Source organism: Salminus brasiliensis, chromosome 1, assembly GCF_030463535.1.
Source record: "Salminus brasiliensis chromosome 1, fSalBra1.hap2, whole genome shotgun sequence".
In the NCBI taxonomy this organism is placed as follows: Eukaryota; Metazoa; Chordata; class Actinopteri; order Characiformes; family Bryconidae; genus Salminus; species Salminus brasiliensis.
This window is the reverse complement of record NC_132878.1, coordinates 414630-438637: the sequence shown is the minus strand read 5'-3', so window position 1 is coordinate 438637 and position 24008 is coordinate 414630. Positions and strand designations below refer to the sequence as shown.

The window sequence follows — 24008 nt, the reverse complement described above, 5'->3', positions numbered from 1 at the left end:
CAGTATTATTCAGACCTGTTACGTGTATGAGCATGAACAGAAGATCACTGTAGCTCACTGTAAAATACCTCATTAAAGCTGATATTCAGATACTGTCTAATCTCACACACCTCCAGCTTATAAAGGACTTAAAGCTCATTCTAAACTCTCTGTAAATAAAGAATCAGATGTTTCTGATTCTGATTCAAACAGCAGTGGGTGATTTAGAGAAGTGCAGTTCTACACAGGGAACTGAGGAGGGCAGTAAAGAGTGAGTTCAGAGGAAGAGGAAAGTAAAAGTGAAAGGGTTTATACTGACAGATCTGCAGGAGCTGCTGAGATAAACTCCATCAGACAGTCGGAGTGTTACAGAAACTGTAAGAATTTATTCTGCTCTGTTTAAAAACAGCTGTTCAGTTATTTATTCAGGAGCTGTGTGTGTGTGTGTGTGTGTGTGTGTGTGTGTGATTATTACAGTGTTTGTTTTCTCTGATTTCTGTTGCATGTATTAATGCATATTAATGAGGTGTTTTCTGTAGAATATTAGAATATTAGAGATTAAATATTAAATGTAAGTAAAGACATAAATAATCAGGAGTCTGATTTTATGATTCTGGAGCTTCTGAGAATGTTCTGGACTTTTGGTTTCAGTTCAGCTGAGTGAACATTCAGACATCTGATCTGTGGGTGGAGGTAAGTACCTGATACTCCTGATCGGCTCGTTCAGAACTCTTTACTTCAGTTTATTAATGATGTGATTGGTTGTGACATGCTGTCTGATCTCCCTTCATCAGATTAGATGAGTAAAAGAAGACTCTCACATAAGAGCATGGAATTTGGAAAAAAGGCAGTTGGTGAGCATGTTTGGTTATTATGGGAGTTCACACAGTGTGAGGAGATCAGAAGGTGGAAAGCTGTGATGTGGAAGCATGGAAAGGGACACATGAGTCAGCAGTGTCAGAGGATGAGGAGACAGGAAGAGATAAAGGCCGAATGAGTGACATCACACATCTTCAACTGAAGTTAAGAGCTCTCTGTCTTGGAAACTTAAGCTTTCAGCAGCACTCAATTAATGATCTAAATGGAGAAGTGGATATATTCACTCTGTCCCAGAAAGAGAACAGAAATCACTGAAAGTCCAATATTCACCTTCATGTTCATGATTAGTGGATTGAAACTGTATTTCTGAGCGTTGTGTAAGGTCAGCAGGTCTTATTTTAAATGTTCTTATCTTCCTGGTCAGGGTGGTTGAAGAACCCATTCGGATACAAGACAGAAAAAAACCCTGGACAGGGAGGCAGTCCATCAGAGGGTACCACACACACACACACACACACACACACTTACACACACACACTCACCCTAGGGGCAGAGGGGAGAACTGCCCAGACATAGACCAGATCAAGGATTGAACCCACAGCTCCTACCTGTTCCACCACTGGTCGTGCATTCTTGATGTTTTCAAGAGATAAAACATCTTTGAGAAGTTACTTATTTGTGATTCAAATGATAAACTAGCATTCAGGGCTGAAACGAGTTTAGCTTCTGATTGGACTGAAACAGAAAGGGTCACAGATAAGTGAACTCAGGGCCCAACAGCAGCTCCTCTGTTACTGAGAAGGTCATTTCTACTGCTTAATGTCCTTAAATGTTAACATCCATCATGTGTCACTGTGTCAGACACAATGAACCCAGTGAGTGTTCTTTGGTTATTGATCTTTAATGACCTTGAACATAATATAAACACACAAAACTGGAAAGATCCTGTCCAGAATCATCCTCTCCAACCATGATCTGATCATCTGCAGCTGATCTTCTGCTCCTGACTCTGATTCTACACATTAGAAGGAGTGATAAATGTGGGGGGTGAACTTTCTCCTCACAGGAAAATGACATTTCTATTCATTCTGTTTAATAAATGTAATTAAAGGCGTTTCTTCAGGTGTGAGAGTTTAGTCAGATCACCTCCATCTCTCAGAGAAGATCAGATGAAGATCAAATGTCAAACGTGTCTAGTGAAAGGAGATAAAGAGAGAACACAGAGAGCCGCTTCACTTTCACTGCCAGGGTCCATTTATCAGAACATTAAGGTACTAAATTCTGGTCTCTTTAGATAGGTTAATGATGTTGAACTCCAGCAGCTTTTCTACAGAAACACTTCCTGAAGTGACTGGTAATGTGAATCAGAGCTCACTTCACTGTTAAATCAGTAAGAGTCCACTGAATCTGTCCCCTCGACGGTCTCAGGAGAGTGTATTCTCCACAATTCTGACAATGGCAAGTGTTAAATTTCATAAAGCCACAAACAAGAATTGAAGAACTTCATTTTAAACCAATGTGCTGCTGTTTTATTTCCATTGTGGCAACCAGGTTAAATGAGAATACGTGTCCACAAATATTTGGACATGTAGTGTACCACTGATTTCTCTGGATGCTGATGGTGTGTTATTTCTGTTCTAGGAGAGCTGAAGTTCTGCTGCTGTGGGACTGGAAACAGACATCCTTCAGCTCAGAAGTTTATTAAATCATTAAAGGCAGAAATCCACGGCCTGAAGGAGGTGTCTAATGAAGCAGAGGCTGATGTCAGTCTGCTGTTCTGTCCAGATGAAACCAACATTGAAGCAGAACTGAATCAGAAGTTATCAGGTACTCAGTTCACCGTGTTCAGACTGGAGCATTAATGCAGTAACCTCTCTGAAGGAAGAATCTGGGCTGACAGAGTTACTGGAACACGGTGGACATGAACGTTTCACTGTTTTCATGCAGAACCCAAGCCTGCTGTTCTAGTGGTTCTCCATCCCACATCTGACCCGGAAGCCCCGGTTCCAGACAGCAGCAGGAGTGTAAGAAGAGAGAATACACTCACTGTGGACTGTCTGTACCAAGAAGATAAAGAAGTGGAAATAAAGACGAGACCAGCAGTGGATGCAGTCACAAAGTGGATAAAAGACACGGTATTTAATCAATTATTATTTTTATTACTATTCTTCTTCTTCTTCTTATTATTATTATTATTATTAATAATAATAATAATAATATGTATGTGGGTAATTGTTTAGTCTACTGGGGATAATTCATCATTTGTGTGTGATAAATTTATCACTGCGTGTTAGAATGCACTGATGGAACAGTGGGGAACGCTGCAGACATTTCAGATTATAACTGACTTGCTGAAAACCCCAGCTAAGACGAGCTTTTATTGCTAGCTGCTTTCAGATGGTCTAGGGTGGTGTCTGATGGTCAAGGTAGTGGACAAGTTGGATGTCTAACTTCTCAGATTCAAACATACCCTATGCTGGTCAAGTGTTGAAATTCAATGAAATATTCAAATGACTCGTTTTAAACAGTTTATAGAGGATTAAAGTGGATAAGTGTCACACATGCTCATTTAGATCCTTTACTGTGTAAACACTGATAAACACTGATGTTCTCCTTTTCAGCTCAATCAAGAGGATGGATCAAAAACAAGTGAGTTAATCAATATTATTACTGGTCACATTCGATCTGTGATATGAATTCTAAAAGGAACATGGTAAAAATTCTAATAAGATCAGCTATAACAGATATTGATGTTTTATATTTTGCCTCTCTAACAGGATGTTCCACAGGTCCAGAACCCCCGGTGAGTTCTCCTTCTGCATACCTAACTGCTGAAAATGTACAGAACTGCTAATGAACAGACTGAAATCCTTCAGTTATTAGTCCCTCTACAACACCGTTAACAAATGTATAAATGTAAATGTCTGTTTTCTGTTTTTCATTTTTTTAAAAACAGGTAAAAAAATCTAAAAAAGAGCCACCAGCTGCTGCAGGTGAGATGTTGTGGAGTGAATGCCAGTTTACGTTATTAACATGTCATAACTGCCTGTCATGAAGCATTACCTTTAGCACAGCTTCAACATAAAAACAAAATTAGGGAGACAAAAGCGTCCCTTTAAAACGAGGACAACTGACTAATTTACAAAATATGGAGCAAGAAAATTCACAACCCGTCCATTTAGTCATTATATCCTTTATATATTATTCAGTCCTCTATCCTCGTGGAACAGACAGTCCACAGTGAGTGTATTCCCTCTGTCTACACTCCTGCTGCTGTCTGGTACCGTGGCCTCTGGGTCAGATGTGTGATGGAGAACCACTAGAACAGCAGGCTTGGGTTCTGTAGCACAGTAAACCTCTTATGTTAAATTGTTTCTGTTGGTGAGGACACTACTTTAGGTTTTAATTAGTTCAAGAGTTTAAAAAGCGAAGACATAGAATTAGTGACGATTAGGTGGATGAACCGAGAAATCTTAACAACTACACAAAGGCGTGTGATACAGGCTGTAGTGTTTTACCCATACCTCGTTACAATGGCAGCAGCAACAATAGGTGTTATCTACTGCTTACTTAGTGACTCTTCAGTGGAACAGAACCGTGCACTTACCTTCACCAGGAAAAATAGATCAACTGAACTAAAACAGTTAGGTGCAGACTAGGGGTCTAGGCACCTCAGGATTTGATTCGATTACGTTTTAGAGGGCTCCGAGCATTATTAATGCTTCTTTTTTCTATACAGGGTTTATTTTTGTTTTGATTTCATGTTTTAGACCAATATCTTTTATTAATGAAACAAATAATGTAGCGAGAACTGGAAGGTTCTGTATTGGAGCTGCAGTGGAAAAGGTAGTTTTACCCTGTGTAACCTTTCCAGATCTCAGCCTCTCGACCGTAGTCGTGACTGCTCAGGGCAACTTTTCCAACACAAGCTCCACAGTTTAACAGTTTAACTTTAATCTATCCTGGGGTAATGCTCATTTTGGGCCACTTCCACTGACAAAGATGAGTTAAACTGGGCTGGCGGTGAAGTACTGAGCTTTTATTGCACATAAAACTAAAGAAGCCGAGGGACTAACATAAAAAGAGAGAAAAAGAAATGAGGGCGCTAGAGAGCATTTCAGGTGCTGCACACGACTGCAACCTCACTACAGTTACCATAATGCAATGCGCTCCAAACCCTTTACATTTAGAAAATCAATTTGACATTTGTGAATCGATTCAGAATCATTTACATCCAAATCGATTTTTCACCACCTCTAATACAGACCATAACAAACACTAAAGCACGTAATATGAAATATAATTCTACAACACACCAAAACCTTAGCACAGATTTAATGTGTTGCCGAGGTTAGTTTAGTAACGTGTGTAAACCTGCAGCCAGATTTACAAAAGTGTCTTAAGAAAGAAATTCCGCTTGGATGGGCTTTTTTTCTAAATATGGACTAAATATGAATGAAAAGATGAACTAATATTCTTTATCAAAACCTTCCTAATAATTTTCAGATTTTTCTTCACTTCAGAAAGATTCTAAGAACAACCGGTATTCTCCAAAAATGTTCTAATCTAACGTTCTTAACCTAACGATGGCCTCACACTCATCTTGAAAGAGTTCAGAGGGTAAGCTTCTAAAATGATCAGTTAAAACAGTTATAATGACAGATATTTAACTGGATTAGCGGTGGAGATTGTTCTTAAAATCTTGTGTTTCTGTTGCTCAATCCAGCCCCTGAACACCACATCACACCCTCGTCTGAGCTGACACACAGCTGCTGAGAGCAGAACCAGGATGATAACTGTGTGTTTTCTGTTCTAGGAGACCTGAAGTTCCTGTCCTGTGTGTCTGGAAAGACTCTGGGTTCAGATGAGGGATTTATAAGAAAGCTGATAGACGGTATACCCGGCCTGAAGGAGGTGTCTACTGTGGAGGAGTGTGATGTCATTCTGGCTTTCTGTCCTGTTGTCTCTCGAGCTGAAACCGACATTGAATCAGCTCTGAAGAAGCTTCAGCAGTTATCAGGTAGCAGCTGTGTGCTCAGTCTGAAGCTTTAAGGTAGAATAGTACTGTTAGGGTTTGAGGACAGTTAGGATCATCTCTATATTCCTGTGAATGAATGAAGCTCTGTGCTGCTACAGAAACCAAGCCTGCTGTTCTAGTGGTTCTCCATCACACATCTGACCCGGAGGCCACGGTACCAGACAGCAGCAGGAGTGTAGACAGAGGGAATACACTCACTGTGGACTGTCTGTTCCACGAGGATAGAGGACTACTGCAATGCTACAGTAATCAGAGAGCACTGAAGAAAGTTACACAGTGGATCAAACCTCAGGTATTTTCAGAATTCCTTCAACACAGACATTCTGTTATAATTTAACTTTTAATTATTATGCAAATGAACAGTAATTAAGAATGCAAAATATATGCGAATGTTTAAAATATCTAAAATAATAGAGGGTATGCACAACATCACAGATGCCGGGGGTCACTGTGGCCACGCACACTGAGTGGCAGTGGCAGCTGTAGCATTCAGTGTGAACGCTGCTAAAACACAAAAGCAGGAAAGAGCTGCTGTGCGACTGACTGTACAAACAGATTGAGCAGGAATCCAGTTCTGTTCTCTTATACAGACTGCTGAAGGACAAAGACCAGAGAAGCTAATGGATTACTGAAGTTCTGGAATCCAGGCACTGAAACATGTGGGAGCTCAGTGAGTGCTGAAATAACGCTCTGAGAGCAGGTGAAAAAAACAAGCTCACTGTAGTTGCCAATTTAGCAAAATGCTAAGATTGATTAGAAGGTAAATCTAGCAAAACCTGGATGAGCCTGTCTACTAAATGATCCTGAAAACAGTGAGAAACCCTCCTAAGACCATTCACTCGACTCTCAGACACGAGGCTTTATCCTCTAAAGGAGGGTAAGACTTGATCCTCAGTTAGCTGGACGTTTCTGGATACACAGTGCTGTCCATGGACCAATGGCTGTTTAGTAGTGTGGATGGATCGCTGCCTTTACCTTGAGCAGATAATCGCTTGTTTCGGTCTCAGTTTGGCCATTTTCCACAATAAAAGCTGCAGCCGTGCTTCACCACTCAGTCAGGGGGCATGTCATCAATGCATACCCTTTATTTCTACTGGATTCAATTTTATCTTTAATAAACCAAGCGCAGAAGAGTCACACCCACTACAGCCTTCAACATGGTAGATCACACTCCCTCATACTGACCCCTCACTGCACCTAAACACTGATGTTCTACCTCCCTCTTTAGGCTGGAACCCCTGGGCACAAATCGCCATGTGAAAGACCAGACAGCACAGGTCCAGTCCCCCAGGTGAGGGTTTAGTCAGTACTCTCATTCTACACATTTTACTGCTGTTTATTTACTGAAGCAATAAACTGCACTAAAACTCTAAATGGAAACTCCACATTCAGAGAGAGCTGTAAACTGTACTCTATCATTCCCACTATCTTTCAGCGAGAGGGAGGAGAGTCTGAACCGGCAGCAGCAGAAAATGCAGGTAAGACTGCATAAAAAGCTATTCTAATACGCATTGTACACACTGTCACCTGGGGCAAAGTAAGTGTAGGCTCCAATGTTTCATCTCATATCTTAATGAGATCTGCTGGCAGTTACACACTGTGGGTTTCAGTTTTTCATTTTTTATATTTTGTTGTTTAATTAAATGTGAAAATATTACTTTCTGTTTTGGTTTGTTCATTGTTTTACATTTCCATAGTTGAAACTTGTTTTACACCAGAATCAGCAGATGTGTGAATGTATACATCATCTTTGTTAAAATACATTTAAGAAATGATACTATGGGTGAGGAGACTGGATCCATTTAGCTGACAACAAGAAGCCATAAATAAAGAAAGTAGCGGAATCCACACAGGGAGAGTAACAGAACAAGGCACAGCGTGAATCTGGAAGACTTACGTAAGCTGACAGAAAGTGAGAAAGCTGAGAACACTGAAAAAAACATTGAAGTTTAAGATAACACCGCACAAGGTGTTTGGTGGCAGGGACCCCTACCTCCTGCTCCTGTTTGTCAAACATGGGTGAAGTGAACCAAAACTGCATGATCAGGGAGAGAGACCATGAACTGGCCCCAGGGTGACCATATAGTAGGACCTCCAAGGGGTATTTAATAAGAAAAGGATCAGGATGTATGACTGTGCCATCAACTTCCTGTGAGGAGGCAGGACCTGGCTTATTAAATATCCTGGAAGTCCTAGTATTCTTCAGGGATCCCTGTGGGCCCTGGAAATACAGTATCTGCTGGGAAAGACCAGGATCACCCAGACAGTGTCCAATGCACCATGGGCCTCAAGCAAACATCAGTCTATATAAGGGTTGTGCTGTCCCACCCATGGGAACCCCAACACCAATTGTAGGTGGTGGAGCTTGGGTAAGATACAGCACGATCCTCTCGCAAATTGATCAGCCCGGTATAAGGGTAATGGGACAGAACCCAGGCACTGACCATCAATGGCCATCACTGATATGGGGTGCTGAGATTAGTAGCCAAGGTAAAGTCATAGAAGACCCAGCAGCCCCTTAATCAGTAAATAGTGTCAGGGGTTCCTTAGCATGGAACTCTTTGACTAATGTGGGCATCAAGCCAAATGGACACACTATAGTGACCTTCAGTGGTTGGCAGGTTCCGACTGGCAAGCTCATTCTTTAATATGTTGTTTAGCCCCCTCCGGAAATTGGCCTTTCCACCTCCTTACCATCTCCTGCTGCAGCTGCTCATGCCGCTCAATAGCAGTCCCCTAAAGATGTGGGGCTTTTTAACCTGATCCAACTCTGGCACCACAGAGGTTACTGTTGGTCAAATATTTCTGTAATGGGATGGTCAGGAAATGGCTCAAAAGGTAACTTGTCATGCGGCTCGTAGAGGCAGGAAGCAGAAGCGGACATACTCGCAGGTCATTTATTACATACACATGAACTAAGGCAAGACAGGAAACAACGAAACAAAAACAAGGGGACTTCTAAACACTACCCTGACAAACCCAAGAACATAAACCTAACGAGACATGGACCAGACAAACTTAAGGACATAAGCTAAGGTAACAAAAAGACACTAACTAGATACAGACATGGACACTGAAGTCACAAACTGAGTCTTCACAGAGTCCGAAGCAGGCGGGACCACCAACATAAAGTCAGAGGCAGACAGGGGAGCCGGCACAGGAGCTGAAGTGACAGGCACAGCAGGTACAGACCTATACTAACTATATACAGACATGAACTGAATTAAACAAAGTAACCGCTGGACACTGAATTCACAGTATTATATTTTCAAAATGTTAAAAACTGTATCTATGAGATATAGAGTAATGTGTGTACACCTACACCACATCACACCCTCGTCTGAGCTGACACACAGCTGCTGAGAGCAGAACCAGGATGATAACTGTGTGTTTTCTGTTCTAGGAGACCTGAAGTTCCTGTCCTGTGTGTCTGGAAAGACTCTGGGTTCAGATGAGGGATTCATAAGAAAGCTGATAGACGGTATACCCGGCCTGAAGGAGGTGTCTACTGTGGAGGAGTGTGATGTCATTCTGGCTTTCTGTCCTGTTGTCTCTCGAGCTGAAACCGACATTGAATCAGCTCTGAAGAAGCTTCAGCAGTTATCAGGTAGCAGCTGTGTGCTCAGTCTGAAGCTTTAAGGTAGAATAGTACTGTTAGGGTTTGAGGACAGTTAGGATCATCTCTATATTCCTGTGAATGAATGAAGCTCTGTGCTGCTACAGAAACCAAGCCTGCTGTTCTAGTGGTTCTCCATCACACATCTGACCCGGAGGCCACGGTACCAGACAGCAGCAGGAGTGTAGACAGAGGGAATACACTCACTGTGGACTGTCTGTTCCACGAGGATAGAGGACTACTGCAATGCTACAGTAATCAGAGAGCACTGGAGAAAGTTACACAGTGGATCAAACCTCAGGTATTTTCAGAATTCCTTCAACACAGACATTCTGTTATAATTTAACTTTTAATTATTATGCAAATGAACAGTAATTAAGAATGCAAAATATATGCGAATGTTTAAAATATCTAAAATAATAGAGGGTATGCACAACATCACAGATGCCGGGGGTCACTGTGGCCACGCACACTGAGTGGCAGTGGCAGCTGTAGCATTCAGTGTGAACGCTGCTAAAACACAAAAGCAGGAAAGAGCTGCTGTGCGACTGACTGTACAAACAGATTGAGCAGGAATCCAGTTCTGTTCTCTTATACAGACTGCTGAAGGACAAAGACCAGAGAAGCTAATGGATTACTGAAGTTCTGGAATCCAGGCACTGAAACATGTGGGAGCTCAGTGAGTGCTGAAATAACGCTCTGAGAGCAGGTGAAAAAAACAAGCTCACTGTAGTTGCCAATTTAGCAAAATGCTAAGATTGATTAGAAGGTAAATCTAGCAAAACCTGGATGAGCCTGTCTACTAAATGATCCTGAAAACAGTGAGAAACCCTCCTAAGACCATTCACTCGACTCTCAGACACGAGGCTTTATCCTCTAAAGGAGGGTAAGACTTGATCCTCAGTTAGCTGGACGTTTCTGGATACACAGTGCTGTCCATGGACCAATGGCTGTTTAGTAGTGTGGATGGATCGCTGCCTTTACCTTGAGCAGATAATCGCTTGTTTCGGTCTCAGTTTGGCCATTTTCCACAATAAAAGCTGCAGCCGTGCTTCACCACTCAGTCAGGGGGCATGTCATCAATGCATACCCTTTATTTCTACTGGATTCAATTTTATCTTTAATAAACCAAGCGCAGAAGAGTCACACCCACTACAGCCTTCAACATGGTAGATCACACTCCCTCATACTGACCCCTCACTGCACCTAAACACTGATGTTCTACCTCCCTCTTTAGGCTGGAACCCCTGGGCACAAATCGCCATGTGAAAGACCAGACAGCACAGGTCCAGTCCCCCAGGTGAGGGTTTAGTCAGTACTCTCATTCTACACATTTTACTGCTGTTTATTTACTGAAGCAATAAACTGCACTAAAACTCTAAATGGAAACTCCACATTCAGAGAGAGCTGTAAACTGTACTCTATCATTCCCACTATCTTTCAGCGAGAGGGAGGAGAGTCTGAACCGGCAGCAGCAGAAAATGCAGGTAAGACTGCATAAAAAGCTATTCTAATATGCATTGTACACACTGTCACCTGGGGCAAAGTAAGTGTAGGCTCCAATGTTTCATCTCATATCTTAATGAGATCTGCTGGCAGTTACACACTGTGGGTTTCAGTTTTTCATTTTTTATATTTTGTTGTTTAATTAAATGTGAAAATATTACTTTCTGTTTTGGTTTGTTCATTGTTTTACATTTCCATAGTTGAAACTTGTTTTACACCAGAATCAGCAGATGTGTGAATGTATACATCATCTTTGTTAAAATACATTTAAGAAATGATACTATGGGTGAGGAGACTGGATCCATTTAGCTGACAACAAGAAGCCATAAATAAAGAAAGTAGCGGAATCCACACAGGGAGAGTAACAGAACAAGGCACAGCGTGAATCTGGAAGACTTACGTAAGCTGACAGAAAGTGAGAAAGCTGAGAACACTGAAAAAAACATTGAAGTTTAAGATAACACCGCACAAGGTGTTTGGTGGCAGGGACCCCTACCTCCTGCTCCTGTTTGTCAAACATGGGTGAAGTGAACCAAAACTGCATGATCAGGGAGAGAGACCATGAACTGGCCCCAGGGTGACCATATAGTAGGACCTCCAAGGGGTATTTAATAAGAAAAGGATCAGGATGTATGACTGTGCCATCAACTTCCTGTGAGGAGGCAGGACCTGGCTTATTAAATATCCTGGAAGTCCTAGTATTCTTCAGGGATCCCTGTGGGCCCTGGAAATACAGTATCTGCTGGGAAAGACCAGGATCACCCAGACAGTGTCCAATGCACCATGGGCCTCAAGCAAACATCAGTCTATATAAGGGTTGTGCTGTCCCACCCATGGGAACCCCAACACCAATTGTAGGTGGTGGAGCTTGGGTAAGATACAGCACGATCCTCTCGCAAATTGATCAGCCCGGTATAAGGGTAATGGGACAGAACCCAGGCACTGACCATCAATGGCCATCACTGATATGGGGTGCTGAGATTAGTAGCCAAGGTAAAGTCATAGAAGACCCAGCAGCCCCTTAATCAGTAAATAGTGTCAGGGGTTCCTTAGCATGGAACTCTTTGACTAATGTGGGCATCAAGCCAAATGGACACACTATAGTGACCTTCAGTGGTTGGCAGGTTCCGACTGGCAAGCTCATTCTTTAATATGTTGTTTAGCCCCCTCCGGAAATTGGCCTTTCCACCTCCTTACCATCTCCTGCTGCAGCTGCTCATGCCGCTCAATAGCAGTCCCCTAAAGATGTGGGGCTTTTTAACCTGATCCAACTCTGGCACCACAGAGGTTACTGTTGGTCAAATATTTCTGTAATGGGATGGTCAGGAAATGGCTCAAAAGGTAACTTGTCATGCGGCTCGTAGAGGCAGGAAGCAGAAGCGGACATACTCGCAGGTCATTTATTACATACACATGAACTAAGGCAAGACAGGAAACAACGAAACAAAAACAAGGGGACTTCTAAACACTACCCTGACAAACCCAAGAACATAAACCTAACGAGACATGGACCAGACAAACTTAAGGACATAAGCTAAGGTAACAAAAAGACACTAACTAGATACAGACATGGACACTGAAGTCACAAACTGAGTCTTCACAGAGTCCGAAGCAGGCGGGACCACCAACATAAAGTCAGAGGCAGACAGGGGAGCCGGCACAGGAGCTGAAGCGACAGGCACAGCAGGTACAGACCTATACTAACTATATACAGACATGAACTGAATTAAACAAAGTAACCGCTGGACACTGAATTCACAGTATTATATTTTCAAAATGTTAAAAACTGTATCTATGAGATATAGAGTAATGTGTGTACACCTACACCACATCACACCCTCGTCTGAGCTGACACACAGCTGCTGAGAGCAGAACCAGGATGATAACTGTGTGTTTTCTGTTCTAGGAGACCTGAAGTTCCTGTCCTGTGTGTCTGGAAAGACTCTGGGTTCAGATGAGGGATTCATAAGAAAGCTGATAGACGGTATACCCGGCCTGAAGGAGGTGTCTACTGTGGAGGAGTGTGATGTCATTCTGGCTTTCTGTCCTGTTGCCTCTCGAGCTGGAACCGACATTGAATCAGCTCTGAAGAAGCTTCAGCAGTTATCAGGTAGCAGCTGTGTGCTCAGTCTGAAGCTTTAAGGTAGAATAGTACTGTTAGGGTTTGAGGACAGTTAGGATCATCTCTATATTCCTGTGAATGAATGAAGCTCTGTGCTGTTACAGAAACCAAGCCTGCTGTTCTATTGGTTCTCCATCACACATCTGACCCGGAGGCCACGGTACCAGACAGCAGCAGGAGTGTAGACAGAGGGAATACACTCACTGTGGACTGTCTGTTCCACGAGGATAGAGGACTACTGCAATGCTACAGTAATCAGAGAGCACTGGAGAAAGTTACACAGTGGATCAAACCTCAGGTATTTTCAGAATTCCTTCAACACAGACATTCTGTTATAATTTAACTTTTAATTATTGTACAAATGAACAGTAATTAAGAATGCAAAATTACAGAAGAATGTTTAAAATATCTAAAATAATAGAGGGTATGCACAACATCACAGATGCCGGGGGTCACTGTGGCCACGCACACTGAGTGGCAGTGGCAGCTGTAGCATTCAGTGTGAACGCTGCTAAAACACAAAAGCAGGAAAGAGCTGCTGTGCGACTGACTGTACAAACAGATTGAGCAGGAATCCAGTTCTGTTCTCTTATACAGACTGCTGAAGGACAAAGACCAGAGAAGCTAATGGATTATTGAAGTTCTGGAACCCAGGCACTGAAACATGTGGGAGCTCAGTGAGTGCTGAAATAACGCTCTGAGAGCAGGTGAAAAAAACAAGCTCACTGTAGTTGCCAATTTAGCAAAATGCTAAGATTGATTAGAAGGTAAATCTAGCAAAACCTGGATGAGCCTGTCTACTAAATGATCCTGAAAACAGTGAGAAACCCTCCTAAGACCATTCACTCGACTCTCAGACACGAGGCTTTATCCTCTAAAGGAGGGTAAGACTTGATCCTCAGTTAGCTGGACGTTTCTGGATACACAGTGCTGTCCATGGACCAATGGCTGTTTAGTAGTGTGGATGGATCGCTGCCTTTACCTTGAGCAGATAATCGCTTGTTTCGGTCTCAGTTTGGCCATTTTCCACAATAAAAGCTGCAGCCGTGCTTCACCACTTAGTCAGGGGGCATGTCATCAATGCATACCCTTTATTTCTACTGGATTCAATTTTATCTTTAATAAACCAAGCGCAGAAGAGTCAGACCCACTACAGCCTTCAACATGGTAGATCACACTCCCTCATACTGACCCCTCACTGCACCTAAACACTGATGTTCTACCTCCCTCTTTAGGCTGGAACCCCTGGGCACAAATCGCCAGGTGAAAGACCAGACAGCACAGGTCCAGTCCCCCAGGTGAGGGTTTAGTCAGTACTCTCATTCTACACACTTTACTGCTGTTTATTTACTGAAGCAATAAACTGCACTAAAACTCTAAATGGAAACTCCACATTCAGAGAGAGCTGTAAACTGTACTCTATCATTCCCACTATCTTTCAGCGAGAGGGAGGAGAGTCTGAACCGGCAGCAGCAGAAAATGCAGGTAAGACTGCATAAAAAGCTATTCTAATACGCATTGTACACACTGTCACCTGGGGCAAAGTAAGTGTAGGCTCCAATGTTTCATCTCATATCTTAATGAGATCTGCTGGCAGTTACACACTGTGGGTTTCAGTTTTTCATTTTTTATATTTTGTTGTTTAATTAAATGTGAAAATATTACTTTCTGTTTTGGTTTGTTCATTGTTTTACATTTCCATAGTTGAAACTTGTTTTACACCAGAATCAGCAGATGTGTGAATGTATACATCATCTTTGTTAAAATACATTTAAGAAATGATACTATGGGTGAGGAGACTGGATCCATTTAGCTGACAACAAGAAGCCATAAATAAAGAAAGTAGCGGAATCCACACAGGGAGAGTAACAGAACAAGGCACAGCGTGAATCTGGAAGACTTACGTAAGCTGACAGAAAGTGAGAAAGCTGAGAACACTGAAAAAAACATTGAAGTTTAAGATAACACCGCACAAGGTGTTTGGTGGCAGGGACCCCTACCTCCTGCTCCTGTTTGTCAAACATGGGTGAAGTGAACCAAAACTGCATGATCAGGGAGAGAGACCATGAACTGGCCCCAGGGTGACCATATAGTAGGACCTCCAAGGGGTATTTAATAAGAAAAGGATCAGGATGTATGACTGTGCCATCAACTTCCTGTGAGGAGGCAGGACCTGGCTTATTAAATATCCTGGAAGTCCTAGTATTCTTCAGGGATCCCTGTGGGCCCTGGAAATACAGTATCTGCTGGGAAAGACCAGGATCACCCAGACAGTGTCCAATGCACCATGGGCCTCAAGCAAACATCAGTCTATATAAGGGTTGTGCTGTCCCACCCATGGGAACCCCAACACCAATTGTAGGTGGTGGAGCTTGGGTAAGATACAGCACGATCCTCTCGCAAATTGATCAGCCCGGTATAAGGGTAATGGGACAGAACCCAGGCACTGACCATCAATGGCCATCACTGATATGGGGTGCTGAGATTAGTAGCCAAGGTAAAGTCATAGAAGACCCAGCAGCCCCTTAATCAGTAAGGAGTGTCAGGGGTTCCTTAGCATGGAACTCTTTGACTAATGTGGGCATCAAGCCAAATGGACACACTATAGTGACCTTCAGTGGTTGGCAGGTTCCGACTGGCAAGCTCATTCTTTAATATGTTGTTTAGCCCCCTCCGGAAATTGGCCTTTCCACCTCCTTACCATCTCCTGCTGCAGCTGCTCATGCCGCTCAATAGCAGTCCCCTAAAGATGTGGGGCTTTTTAACCTGATCCAACTCTGGCACCACAGAGGTTACTGTTGGTCAAATATTTCTGTAATGGGATGGTCAGGAAATGGCTCAAAAGGTAACTTGTCATGCGGCTCGTAGAGGCAGGAAGCAGAAGCGGACATACTCGCAGGTCATTTATTACATACACATGAACTAAGGCAAGACAGGAAACAACGAAACAAAAACAAGGGGACTTCTAAACACTACCCTGACAAACCCAAGAACATAAACCTAACGAGACATGGACCAGACAAACTTAAGGACATAAGCTAAGGTAACAAAAAGACACTAACTAGATACAGACATGGACACTGAAGTCACAAACTGAGTCTTCACAGAGTCCGAAGCAGGCGGGACCACCAACATAAAGTCAGAGGCAGACAGGGGAGCCGGCACAGGAGCTGAAGCGACAGGCACAGCAGGTACAGACCTATACTAACTATATACAGACATGAACTGAATTAAACAAAGTAACCGCTGGACACTGAATTCACAGTGTTATATTTTCAAAATGTTAAAAACTGTATCTATGAGATATAGAGTAATGTGTGTACACCTACACCACATCACACCCTCGTCTGAGCTGACACACAGCTGCTGAGAGCAGAACCAGGATGATAACTGTGTGTTTTCTGTTCTAGGAGACCTGAAGTTCCTGTCCTGTGTGTCTGGAAAGACTCTGGGTTCAGATGAGGGATTTATAAGAAAGCTGATAGACGGTAAACCCGGCCTGAAGGAGGTGTCTACTGTGGAGGAGTGTGATGTCATTCTGGCTTTCTGTCCTGTTGCCTCTCGAGCTGGAACCGACATTGAATCAGCTCTGAAGAAGCTTCAGCAGTTATCAGGTAGCAGCTGTGTGCTCAGTCTGAAGCTTTAAGGTAGAATAGTACTGTTAGGGTTTGAGGACAGTTAGGATCATCTCTATATTCCTGTGAATGAATGAAGCTCTGTGCTGCTACAGAAACCAAGCCTGCTGTTCTATTGGTTCTCCATCACACATCTGACCCGGAGGCCACGGTACCAGACAGCAGCAGGAGTGTAGACAGAGGGAATACACTCACTGTGGACTGTCTGTTCCACGAGGATAGAGGACTACTGCAATGCTACAGGAATCAGAGAGCACTGAAGAAAGTTACACAGTGGATCAAACCTCAGGTATTTTCAGAATTCCTTCAACACAGACATTCTGTTATAATTTAACTTTTAATTATTGTACAAATGAACAGTAATTAAGAATGCAAAATTGCAGAAGAATGTTTAAAATATCTAAAATAATAGAGGGTATGCACAACATCACAGATGCCGGGGGTCACTGTGGCCACGCACACTGAGTGGCAGTGGCAGCTGTAGCATTCAGTGTGAACGCTGCTAAAACACAAAAGCAGGAAAGAGCTGCTGTGCGACTGACTGTACAAACAGATTGAGCAGGAATCCAGTTCTGTTCTCTTATACAGACTGCTGAAGGACAAAGACCAGAGAAGCTAATGGATTACTGAAGTTCTGGAACCCAGGCACTGAAACATGTGGGAGCTCAGTGAGTGCTGAAATAACGCTCTGAGAGCAGGTGAAAAAAACAAGCTCACTGTAGTTGCCAATTTAGCAAAATGCTAAGATTGATTAGAAGGTAAATCTAGCAAAACCTGGATGAGCCTGTCTACTAAATGATCCTGAAAACAGTGAGAAACCCTCCTAAGACCATTCACTCGACTCTCAGACACGAGGCTTTATCCTCTAAAGGAGGGTAAGACTTGATCCTCAGTTAGCTGGACGTTTCTGGATACACAGTGCTGTCCATGGACCAATGGCTGTTTAGTAGTGTGGATGGATCGCTGCCTTTACCTTGAGCAGATAATCGCTTGTTTCGGTCTCAGTTTGGCCATTTTCCACAATAAAAGCTGCAGCCGTGCTTCACCACTCAGTCAGGGGGCATGTCATCAATGCATACCCTTTATTTCTACTGGATTCAATTTTATCTTTAATAAACCAAGCGCAGAAGAGTCAGACCCACTACAGCCTTCAACATGGTAGATCACACTCCCTCATACTGACCCCTCACTGCACCTAAACACTGATGTTCTACCTCCCTCTTTAGGCTGGAACCCCTGGGCACAAATCGCCAGGTGAAAGACCAGACAGCACAGGTCCAGTCCCCCAGGTGAGGGTTTAGTCAGTACTCTCATTCTACACACTTTACTGCTGTTTATTTACTGAAGCAATAAACTGCACTAAAACTCTAAATGGAAACTCCACATTCAGAGAGAGCTGTAAACTGTACTCTATCATTCCCACTATCTTTCAGCGAGAGGGAGGAGAGTCTGAACCGGCAGCAGCAGAAAATGCAGGTAAGACTGCATAAAAAGCTATTCTAATACGCATTGTACACACTGTCACCTGGGGCAAAGTAAGTGTAGGCTCCAATGTTTCATCTCATATCTTAATGAGATCTGCTGGCAGTTACACACTGTGGGTTTCAGTTTTTCATTTTTTATATTTTGTTGTTTAATTAAATGTGAAAATATTACTCTCTGTTTTGGTTTGTTCATTGTTTTACATTTCCATAGTTGAAACTTGTTTTACACCAGAATCAGCAGATGTGTGAATGTATACATCATCTTTGTTAAAATACATTTAAGAAATGATACTATGGGTGAGGAGACTGGATCCATTTAGCTGACAACAAGAAGCCATAAATAAAGAAAGTAGCGGAATCCACACAGTGAGAGTAACAGAACAAGGCACAGCGTGAATCTGGAAGACTTACGTAAGCTGACAGAAAGTGAGAAAGCTGAGAACACTGAAAAAAACATTGAAGTTTAAGATAACACCGCACAAGGTGTTTGGTGGCAGGGACCCCTACCTCCTGCTCCTGTTTGTCAAACATGGGTGAAGTGAACCAAAACTGCATGATCAGGGAGAGAGACCATGAACTGGCCCCAGGGTGACCATATAGTAGGACCTCCAAGGGGTATTTAATAAGAAAAGGATCAGGATGTATGACTGTGCCATCAACTTCCTGTGAGGAGGCAGGACCTGGCTTATTAAATATCCTGGAAGTCCTAGTATTCTTTAGGGATCCCTGTGGGCCCTGGAAATACAGTATCTGCTGGGAAAGACCAGGATCACCTAGACAGTGTCCAATGCACCATGGGCCTCAAGCAAACATCAGTCTATATAAGGGTTGTGCTGTCCCACCCATGGGAACCCCAACACCAATTGTAGGTGGTGGAGCTTGGGTAAGATACAGCACGATCCTCTCGCAAATTGATCAGCCCGGTATAAGGGTAATGGGACAGAACCCAGGCACTGACCATCAATGGCCATCACTGATATGGGGTACTGAGATTAGCAGCCAAGGTAAAGTCATAGAAGACCCAGCAGCCCCTTAATCAGTAAATAGTGTCAGGGGTTCCTTAGCATGGAACTCTTTGACTAATGTGGGCATCAAGCCAAATGGACACACTATAGTGACCTTCAGTGGTTGGCAGGTTCCGACTGGCAAGCTCATTCTTTAATATGTTGTTTAGCCCCCTCCGGAAATTGGCCTTTCCACCTCCTTACCATCTCCTGCTGCAGCTGCTCATGCCGCTCAATAGCAGTCCCCTAAAGATGTGGGGCTTTTTAACCTGATCCAACTCTGGCACCACAGAGGTTACTGTTGGTCAAATATTTCTGTAATGGGATGGTCAGGAAATGGCTCAAAAGGTAACTTGTCATGCGGCTCGTAGAGGCAGGAAGCAGAAGCGGACATACTCGCAGGTCATTTATTACATACACATGAACTAAGGCAAGACAGGAAACAACGAAACAAAAACAAGGGGACTTCTAAACACTACCCTGACAAACCCAAGAACATAAACCTAACGAGACATGGACCAGACAAACTTAAGGACATAAGCTAAGGTAACAAAAAGACACTAACTAGATACAGACATGGACACTGAAGTCACAAACTGAGTCTTCACAGAGTCCGAAGCAGGCGGGACCACCAACATAAAGTCAGAGGCAGACAGGGGAGCCGGCACAGGAGCTGAAGCGACAGGCACAGCAGGTACAGACCTATACTAACTATATACAGACATGAACTGAATTAAACAAAGTAACCGCTGGACACTGAATTCACAGTATTATATTTTCAAAATGTTAAAAACTGTATGAGATATAGAGTAATGTGTGTACACCTACACCACATCACACCCTCGTCTGAGCTGACACACAGCTGCTGAGAGCAGAACCAGGATGATAACTGTGTGTTTTCTGTTCTAGGAGACCTGAAGTTCCTGTCCTGTGTGTCTGGAAAGACTCTGGGTTCAGATGAGGGATTTATAAGAAAGCTGATAGACGGTAAACCCGGCCTGAAGGAGGTGTCTACTGTGGAGGAGTGTGATGTCATTCTGGCTTTCTGTCCTGTTGCCTCTCGAGCTGGAACCGACATTGAATCAGCTCTGAAGAAGCTTCAGCAGTTATCAGGTAGCAGCTGTGTGCTCAGTCTGAAGCTTTAAGGTAGAATAGTACTGTTAGGGTTTGAGGACAGTTAGGATCATCTCTATATTCCTGTGAATGAATGAAGCTCTGTGCTGTTACAGAAACCAAGCCTGCTGTTCTATTGGTTCTCCATCACACATCTGACCCGGAGGCCACGGTACCAGACAGCAGCAGGAGTGTAGACAGAGGGAATACACTCACTGTGGACTGTCTGTTCCAAGAGGATAGAGGACTACTGCAATGCTCCAGGAATCAGAGAGCACTGGAGAAAGTTACACAGTGGATCAAACCTCAGGTATTTTCAGAATTCCTTCAACACAGACATTCTGTTATAATTTAACTTTTAATTATTGTACAAATGAACAGTAATTAAGAATGCAAAATTACAGAAGAATGTTCAAAATATCTAAAATAATAGAGGGTTTGCACAACATCACAGATGCCGGGGGTCACTGTGGCCACGCACACTGAGTGGCAGTGGCAGCTGTAGCATTCAGTGTGAACGCTGCTAAAACACAAAAGCAGGAAAGAGCTGCTGTGCGACTGACTGTACAAACAGATTGAGCAGGAATCCAGTTCTGTTCTCTTATACAGACTGCTGAAGGACAAAGACCAGAGAAGCTAATGGATTATTGAAGTTCTGGAACCCAGGCACTGAAACATGTGGGAGCTCAGTGAGTGCTGAAATAACGCTCTGAGAGCAGGTGAAAAAAACAAGCTCACTGTAGTTGCCAATTTAGCAAAATGCTAAGATTGATTAGAAGGTAAATCTAGCAAAACCTGGATGAGCCTGTCTACTAAATGATCCTGAAAACAGTGAGAAACCCTCCTAAGACCATTCACTCGACTCTCAGACACGAGGCTTTATCCTCTAAAGGAGGGTAAGACTTGATCCTCAGTTAGCTGGACGTTTCTGGATACACAGTGCTGTCCATGGACCAATGGCTGTTTAGTAGTGTGGATGGATCGCTGCCTTTACCTTGAGCAGATAATCGCTTGTTTCGGTCTCAGTTTGGCCATTTTCCACAATAAAAGCTGCAGCCGTGCTTCACCACTCAGTCAGGGGGCATGTCATCAATGCATACCCTTTATTTCTACTGGATTCAATTTTATCTTTAATAAACCAAGCACAGAAGAGTCACACCCACTACAGCCTTCAACATGGTAGATCACACTCCCTCATACTGACCCCTCACTGCACCTAAACACTGATGTTCTACCTCCCTCTTTAGGCTGGAACCCCTGGGCACAAATCGCCAGGTGAAAGACCAGACAGCACAGGTCCAGTCCCCCAGGTGAGGGTTTAGTCAGTACTCTCATTCTACACACTTTACTGCTGTTTATTTACTGAAGCAATAAACTGCACTAAAACTCTAAATGGAAACTCCACATTCAGAGAGAGCTGTAAACTGTACTCTATCATTCCCACTATCTTTCAGCGAGAGGGAGGAGAGTCTGAACCGGCAGCAGCAGAAAATGCAGGTAAGACTGCATAAAAAGCTATTCTAATACGCATTGTACACACTGTCACCTGGGGCAAAGTAAGTGTAGGCTCCAATGTTTCATCTCATATCTTAATGAGATCTGCTGGCAGTTACACACTGTGGGTTTCAGTTTTTCATTTTTTATATTTTGTTGTTTAATTAAATGTGAAAATATTACTCTCTGTTTTGGTTTGTTCATTGTTTTACATTTCCATAGTTGAAACTTGTTTTACACCAGAATCAGCAGATGTGTGAATGTATACATCATCTTTGTTAAAATACATTTAAGAAATGATACTATGGGTGAGGAGACTGGATCCATTTAGCTGACAACAAGAAGCCATAAATAAAGAAAGTAGCGGAATCCACACAGGGAGAGTAACAGAACAAGGCACAGCGTGAATCTGGAAGACTTACGTAAGCTGACAGAAAGTGAGAAAGCTGAGAACACTGAAAAAAACATTGAAGTTTAAGATAACACCGCACAAGGTGTTTGGTGGCAGGGACCCCTACCTCCTGCTCCTGTTTGTCAAACATGGGTGAAGTGAACCAAAACTGCATGATCAGGGAGAGAGACCATGAACTGGCCCCAGGGTGACCATATAGTAGGACCTCCAAGAGGTATTTAATAAGAAAAGGATCAGGATGTATGACTGTGTCATCAACTTCCTGTGAGGAGGCAGGACCTGGCTTATTAAATATCCTGGAAGTCCTAGTATTCTTCAGGGATCCCTGTGGGCCCTGGAAATACAGTATCTGCTGGGAAAGACCAGGATCACCCAGACAGTGTCCAATGCACCATGGGCCTCAAGCAAACATCAGTCTATATAAGGGTTGTGCTGTCCCACCCATGGGAACCCCAACACCAATTGTAGGTGGTGGAGCTTGGGTAAGATACAGCACGATCCTCTCGCAAATTGATCAGCCCGGTATAAGGGTAATGGGACAGAACCCAGGCACTGACCATCAATGGCCATCACTGATATGGGGTGCTGAGATTAGTAGCCAAGGTAAAGTCATAGAAGACCCAGCAGCCCCTTAATCAGTAAATAGTGTCAGGGGTTCCTTAGCATGGAACTCTTTGACTAATGTGGGCATCAAGCCAAATGGACACACTATAGTGACCTTCAGTGGTTGGCAGGTTCCGACTGGCAAGCTCATTCTTTAATATGTTGTTTAGCCCCCTCCGGAAATTGGCCTTTCCACCTCCTTACCATCTCCTGCTGCAGCTGCTCATGCCGCTCAATAGCAGTCCCCTAAAGATGTGGGGCTTTTTAACCTGATCCAACTCTGGCACCACAGAGGTTACTGTTGGTCAAATATTTCTGTAATGGGATGGTCAGGAAATGGCTCAAAAGGTAACTTGTCATGCGGCTCGTAGAGGCAGGAAGCAGAAGCGGACATACTCGCAGGTCATTTATTACATACACATGAACTAAGGCAAGACAGGAAACAACGAAACAAAAACAAGGGGACTTCTAAACACTACCCTGACAACCCCAAGAACATAAACCTAACGAGACATGGACCAGACAAACTTAAGGACATAAGCTAAGGTAACAAAAAGACACTAACTAGATACAGACATGGACACTGAAGTCACAAACTGAGTCTTCACAGAGTCCGAAGCAGGCGGGACCACCAACATAAAGTCAGAGGCAGACAGGGGAGCCGGCACAGGAGCTGAAGCGACAGGCACAGCAGGTACAGACCTATACTAACTATATACAGACATGAACTGAATTAAACAAAGTAACCGCTGGACACTGAATTCACAGTATTATATTTTCAAAATGTTAAAAACTGTATCTATGAGATATAGAGTAATGTGTGTACACCTACACCACATCACACCCTCGTCTGAGCTGACACACAGCTGCTGAGAGCAGAACCAGGATGATAACTGTGTGTTTTCTGTTCTAGGAGACCTGAAGTTCCTGTCCTGTGTGTCTGGAAAGACTCTGGGTTCAGATGAGGGATTTATAAGAAAGCTGATAGACGGTAAACCCGGCCTGAAGGAGGTGTCTACTGTGGAGGAGTGTGATGTCATTCTGGCTTTCTGTCCTGTTGCCTCTCGAGCTGGAACCGACATTGAATCAGCTCTGAAGAAGCTTCAGCAGTTATCAGGTAGCAGCTGTGTGCTCAGTCTGAAGCTTTAAGGTAGAATAGTACTGTTAGGGTTTGAGGACAGTT

The 24008-nt window shown here is 43.3% G+C and overlaps 2 protein-coding genes across 3 annotated transcripts; both read left to right on the top strand.

Moving 5' to 3' along the window:
- The first annotated feature begins 320 nt into the window (after nucleotides 1-320).
- LOC140561862 (uncharacterized) lies at nucleotides 321-9475 on the top strand. The gene is made up of 15 exons (XM_072687147.1): nucleotides 321-356; nucleotides 631-672; nucleotides 774-833; nucleotides 1223-1291; nucleotides 2440-2625; nucleotides 2746-2933; nucleotides 3420-3447; nucleotides 3576-3601; nucleotides 3755-3791; nucleotides 5615-5818; nucleotides 5935-6128; nucleotides 7065-7127; nucleotides 7272-7314; nucleotides 8937-9020; nucleotides 9240-9475. The coding sequence occupies exons 3-15, from the start codon at nucleotides 779-781 to the stop codon at nucleotides 9473-9475; spliced, it is 1413 nt and encodes a 470-aa protein (XP_072543248.1). The 5' UTR covers nucleotides 321-356; nucleotides 631-672; nucleotides 774-778.
- Nucleotides 9456-23974, top strand: LOC140561544 (uncharacterized). Of its 2 annotated transcripts, none has more exons than XM_072686791.1 (20): nucleotides 9456-9753; nucleotides 10690-10752; nucleotides 10897-10939; nucleotides 12562-12645; nucleotides 12865-13068; nucleotides 13185-13378; nucleotides 14316-14378; nucleotides 14523-14565; nucleotides 16188-16271; nucleotides 16491-16694; nucleotides 16811-17004; nucleotides 17942-18004; nucleotides 18149-18191; nucleotides 19814-19897; nucleotides 20113-20316; nucleotides 20433-20626; nucleotides 21564-21626; nucleotides 21771-21813; nucleotides 23436-23519; nucleotides 23739-23974. In XM_072686791.1, the coding sequence occupies exons 1-20, from the start codon at nucleotides 9538-9540 to the stop codon at nucleotides 23972-23974; spliced, it is 2406 nt and encodes an 801-aa protein (XP_072542892.1). In that variant the 5' UTR covers nucleotides 9456-9537. The 2 variants fall into 2 exon arrangements, with proteins under 2 accessions (XP_072542892.1, XP_072542966.1); XM_072686865.1 differs by having other exon boundaries at nucleotides 9538-9753; nucleotides 12868-13068.
- Nucleotides 23975-24008: the final 34 nt, after the last annotated feature.

Bases quoted from the DNA above. Each gene is read 5' to 3' on its own strand.
- LOC140561544 (XM_072686791.1), top strand. From the start codon at position 9,538: ATGAAGCTCTGTGCTGCTACAGAAACCAAGCCTGCTGTTCTAGTGGTT. The intron at 13,069-13,184 runs GTAGCAGCTGTG...GTGCTGTTACAG, and splicing joins GAAGCTTCAGCAGTTATCAG to AAACCAAGCCTGCTGTTCTA. The intron at 16,272-16,490 runs GTACAGACCTAT...TTTCTGTTCTAG, and splicing joins TGAAGCGACAGGCACAGCAG to GAGACCTGAAGTTCCTGTCC.
- LOC140561862 (XM_072687147.1), top strand. From the start codon at position 779: ATGAGTAAAAGAAGACTCTCACATAAGAGCATGGAATTTGGAAAAAAG. The intron at 1,292-2,439 runs GTACCACACACA...TTTCTGTTCTAG, and splicing joins GGGAGGCAGTCCATCAGAGG to GAGAGCTGAAGTTCTGCTGC. The intron at 3,792-5,614 runs GTGAGATGTTGT...TTTCTGTTCTAG, and splicing joins AGAGCCACCAGCTGCTGCAG to GAGACCTGAAGTTCCTGTCC.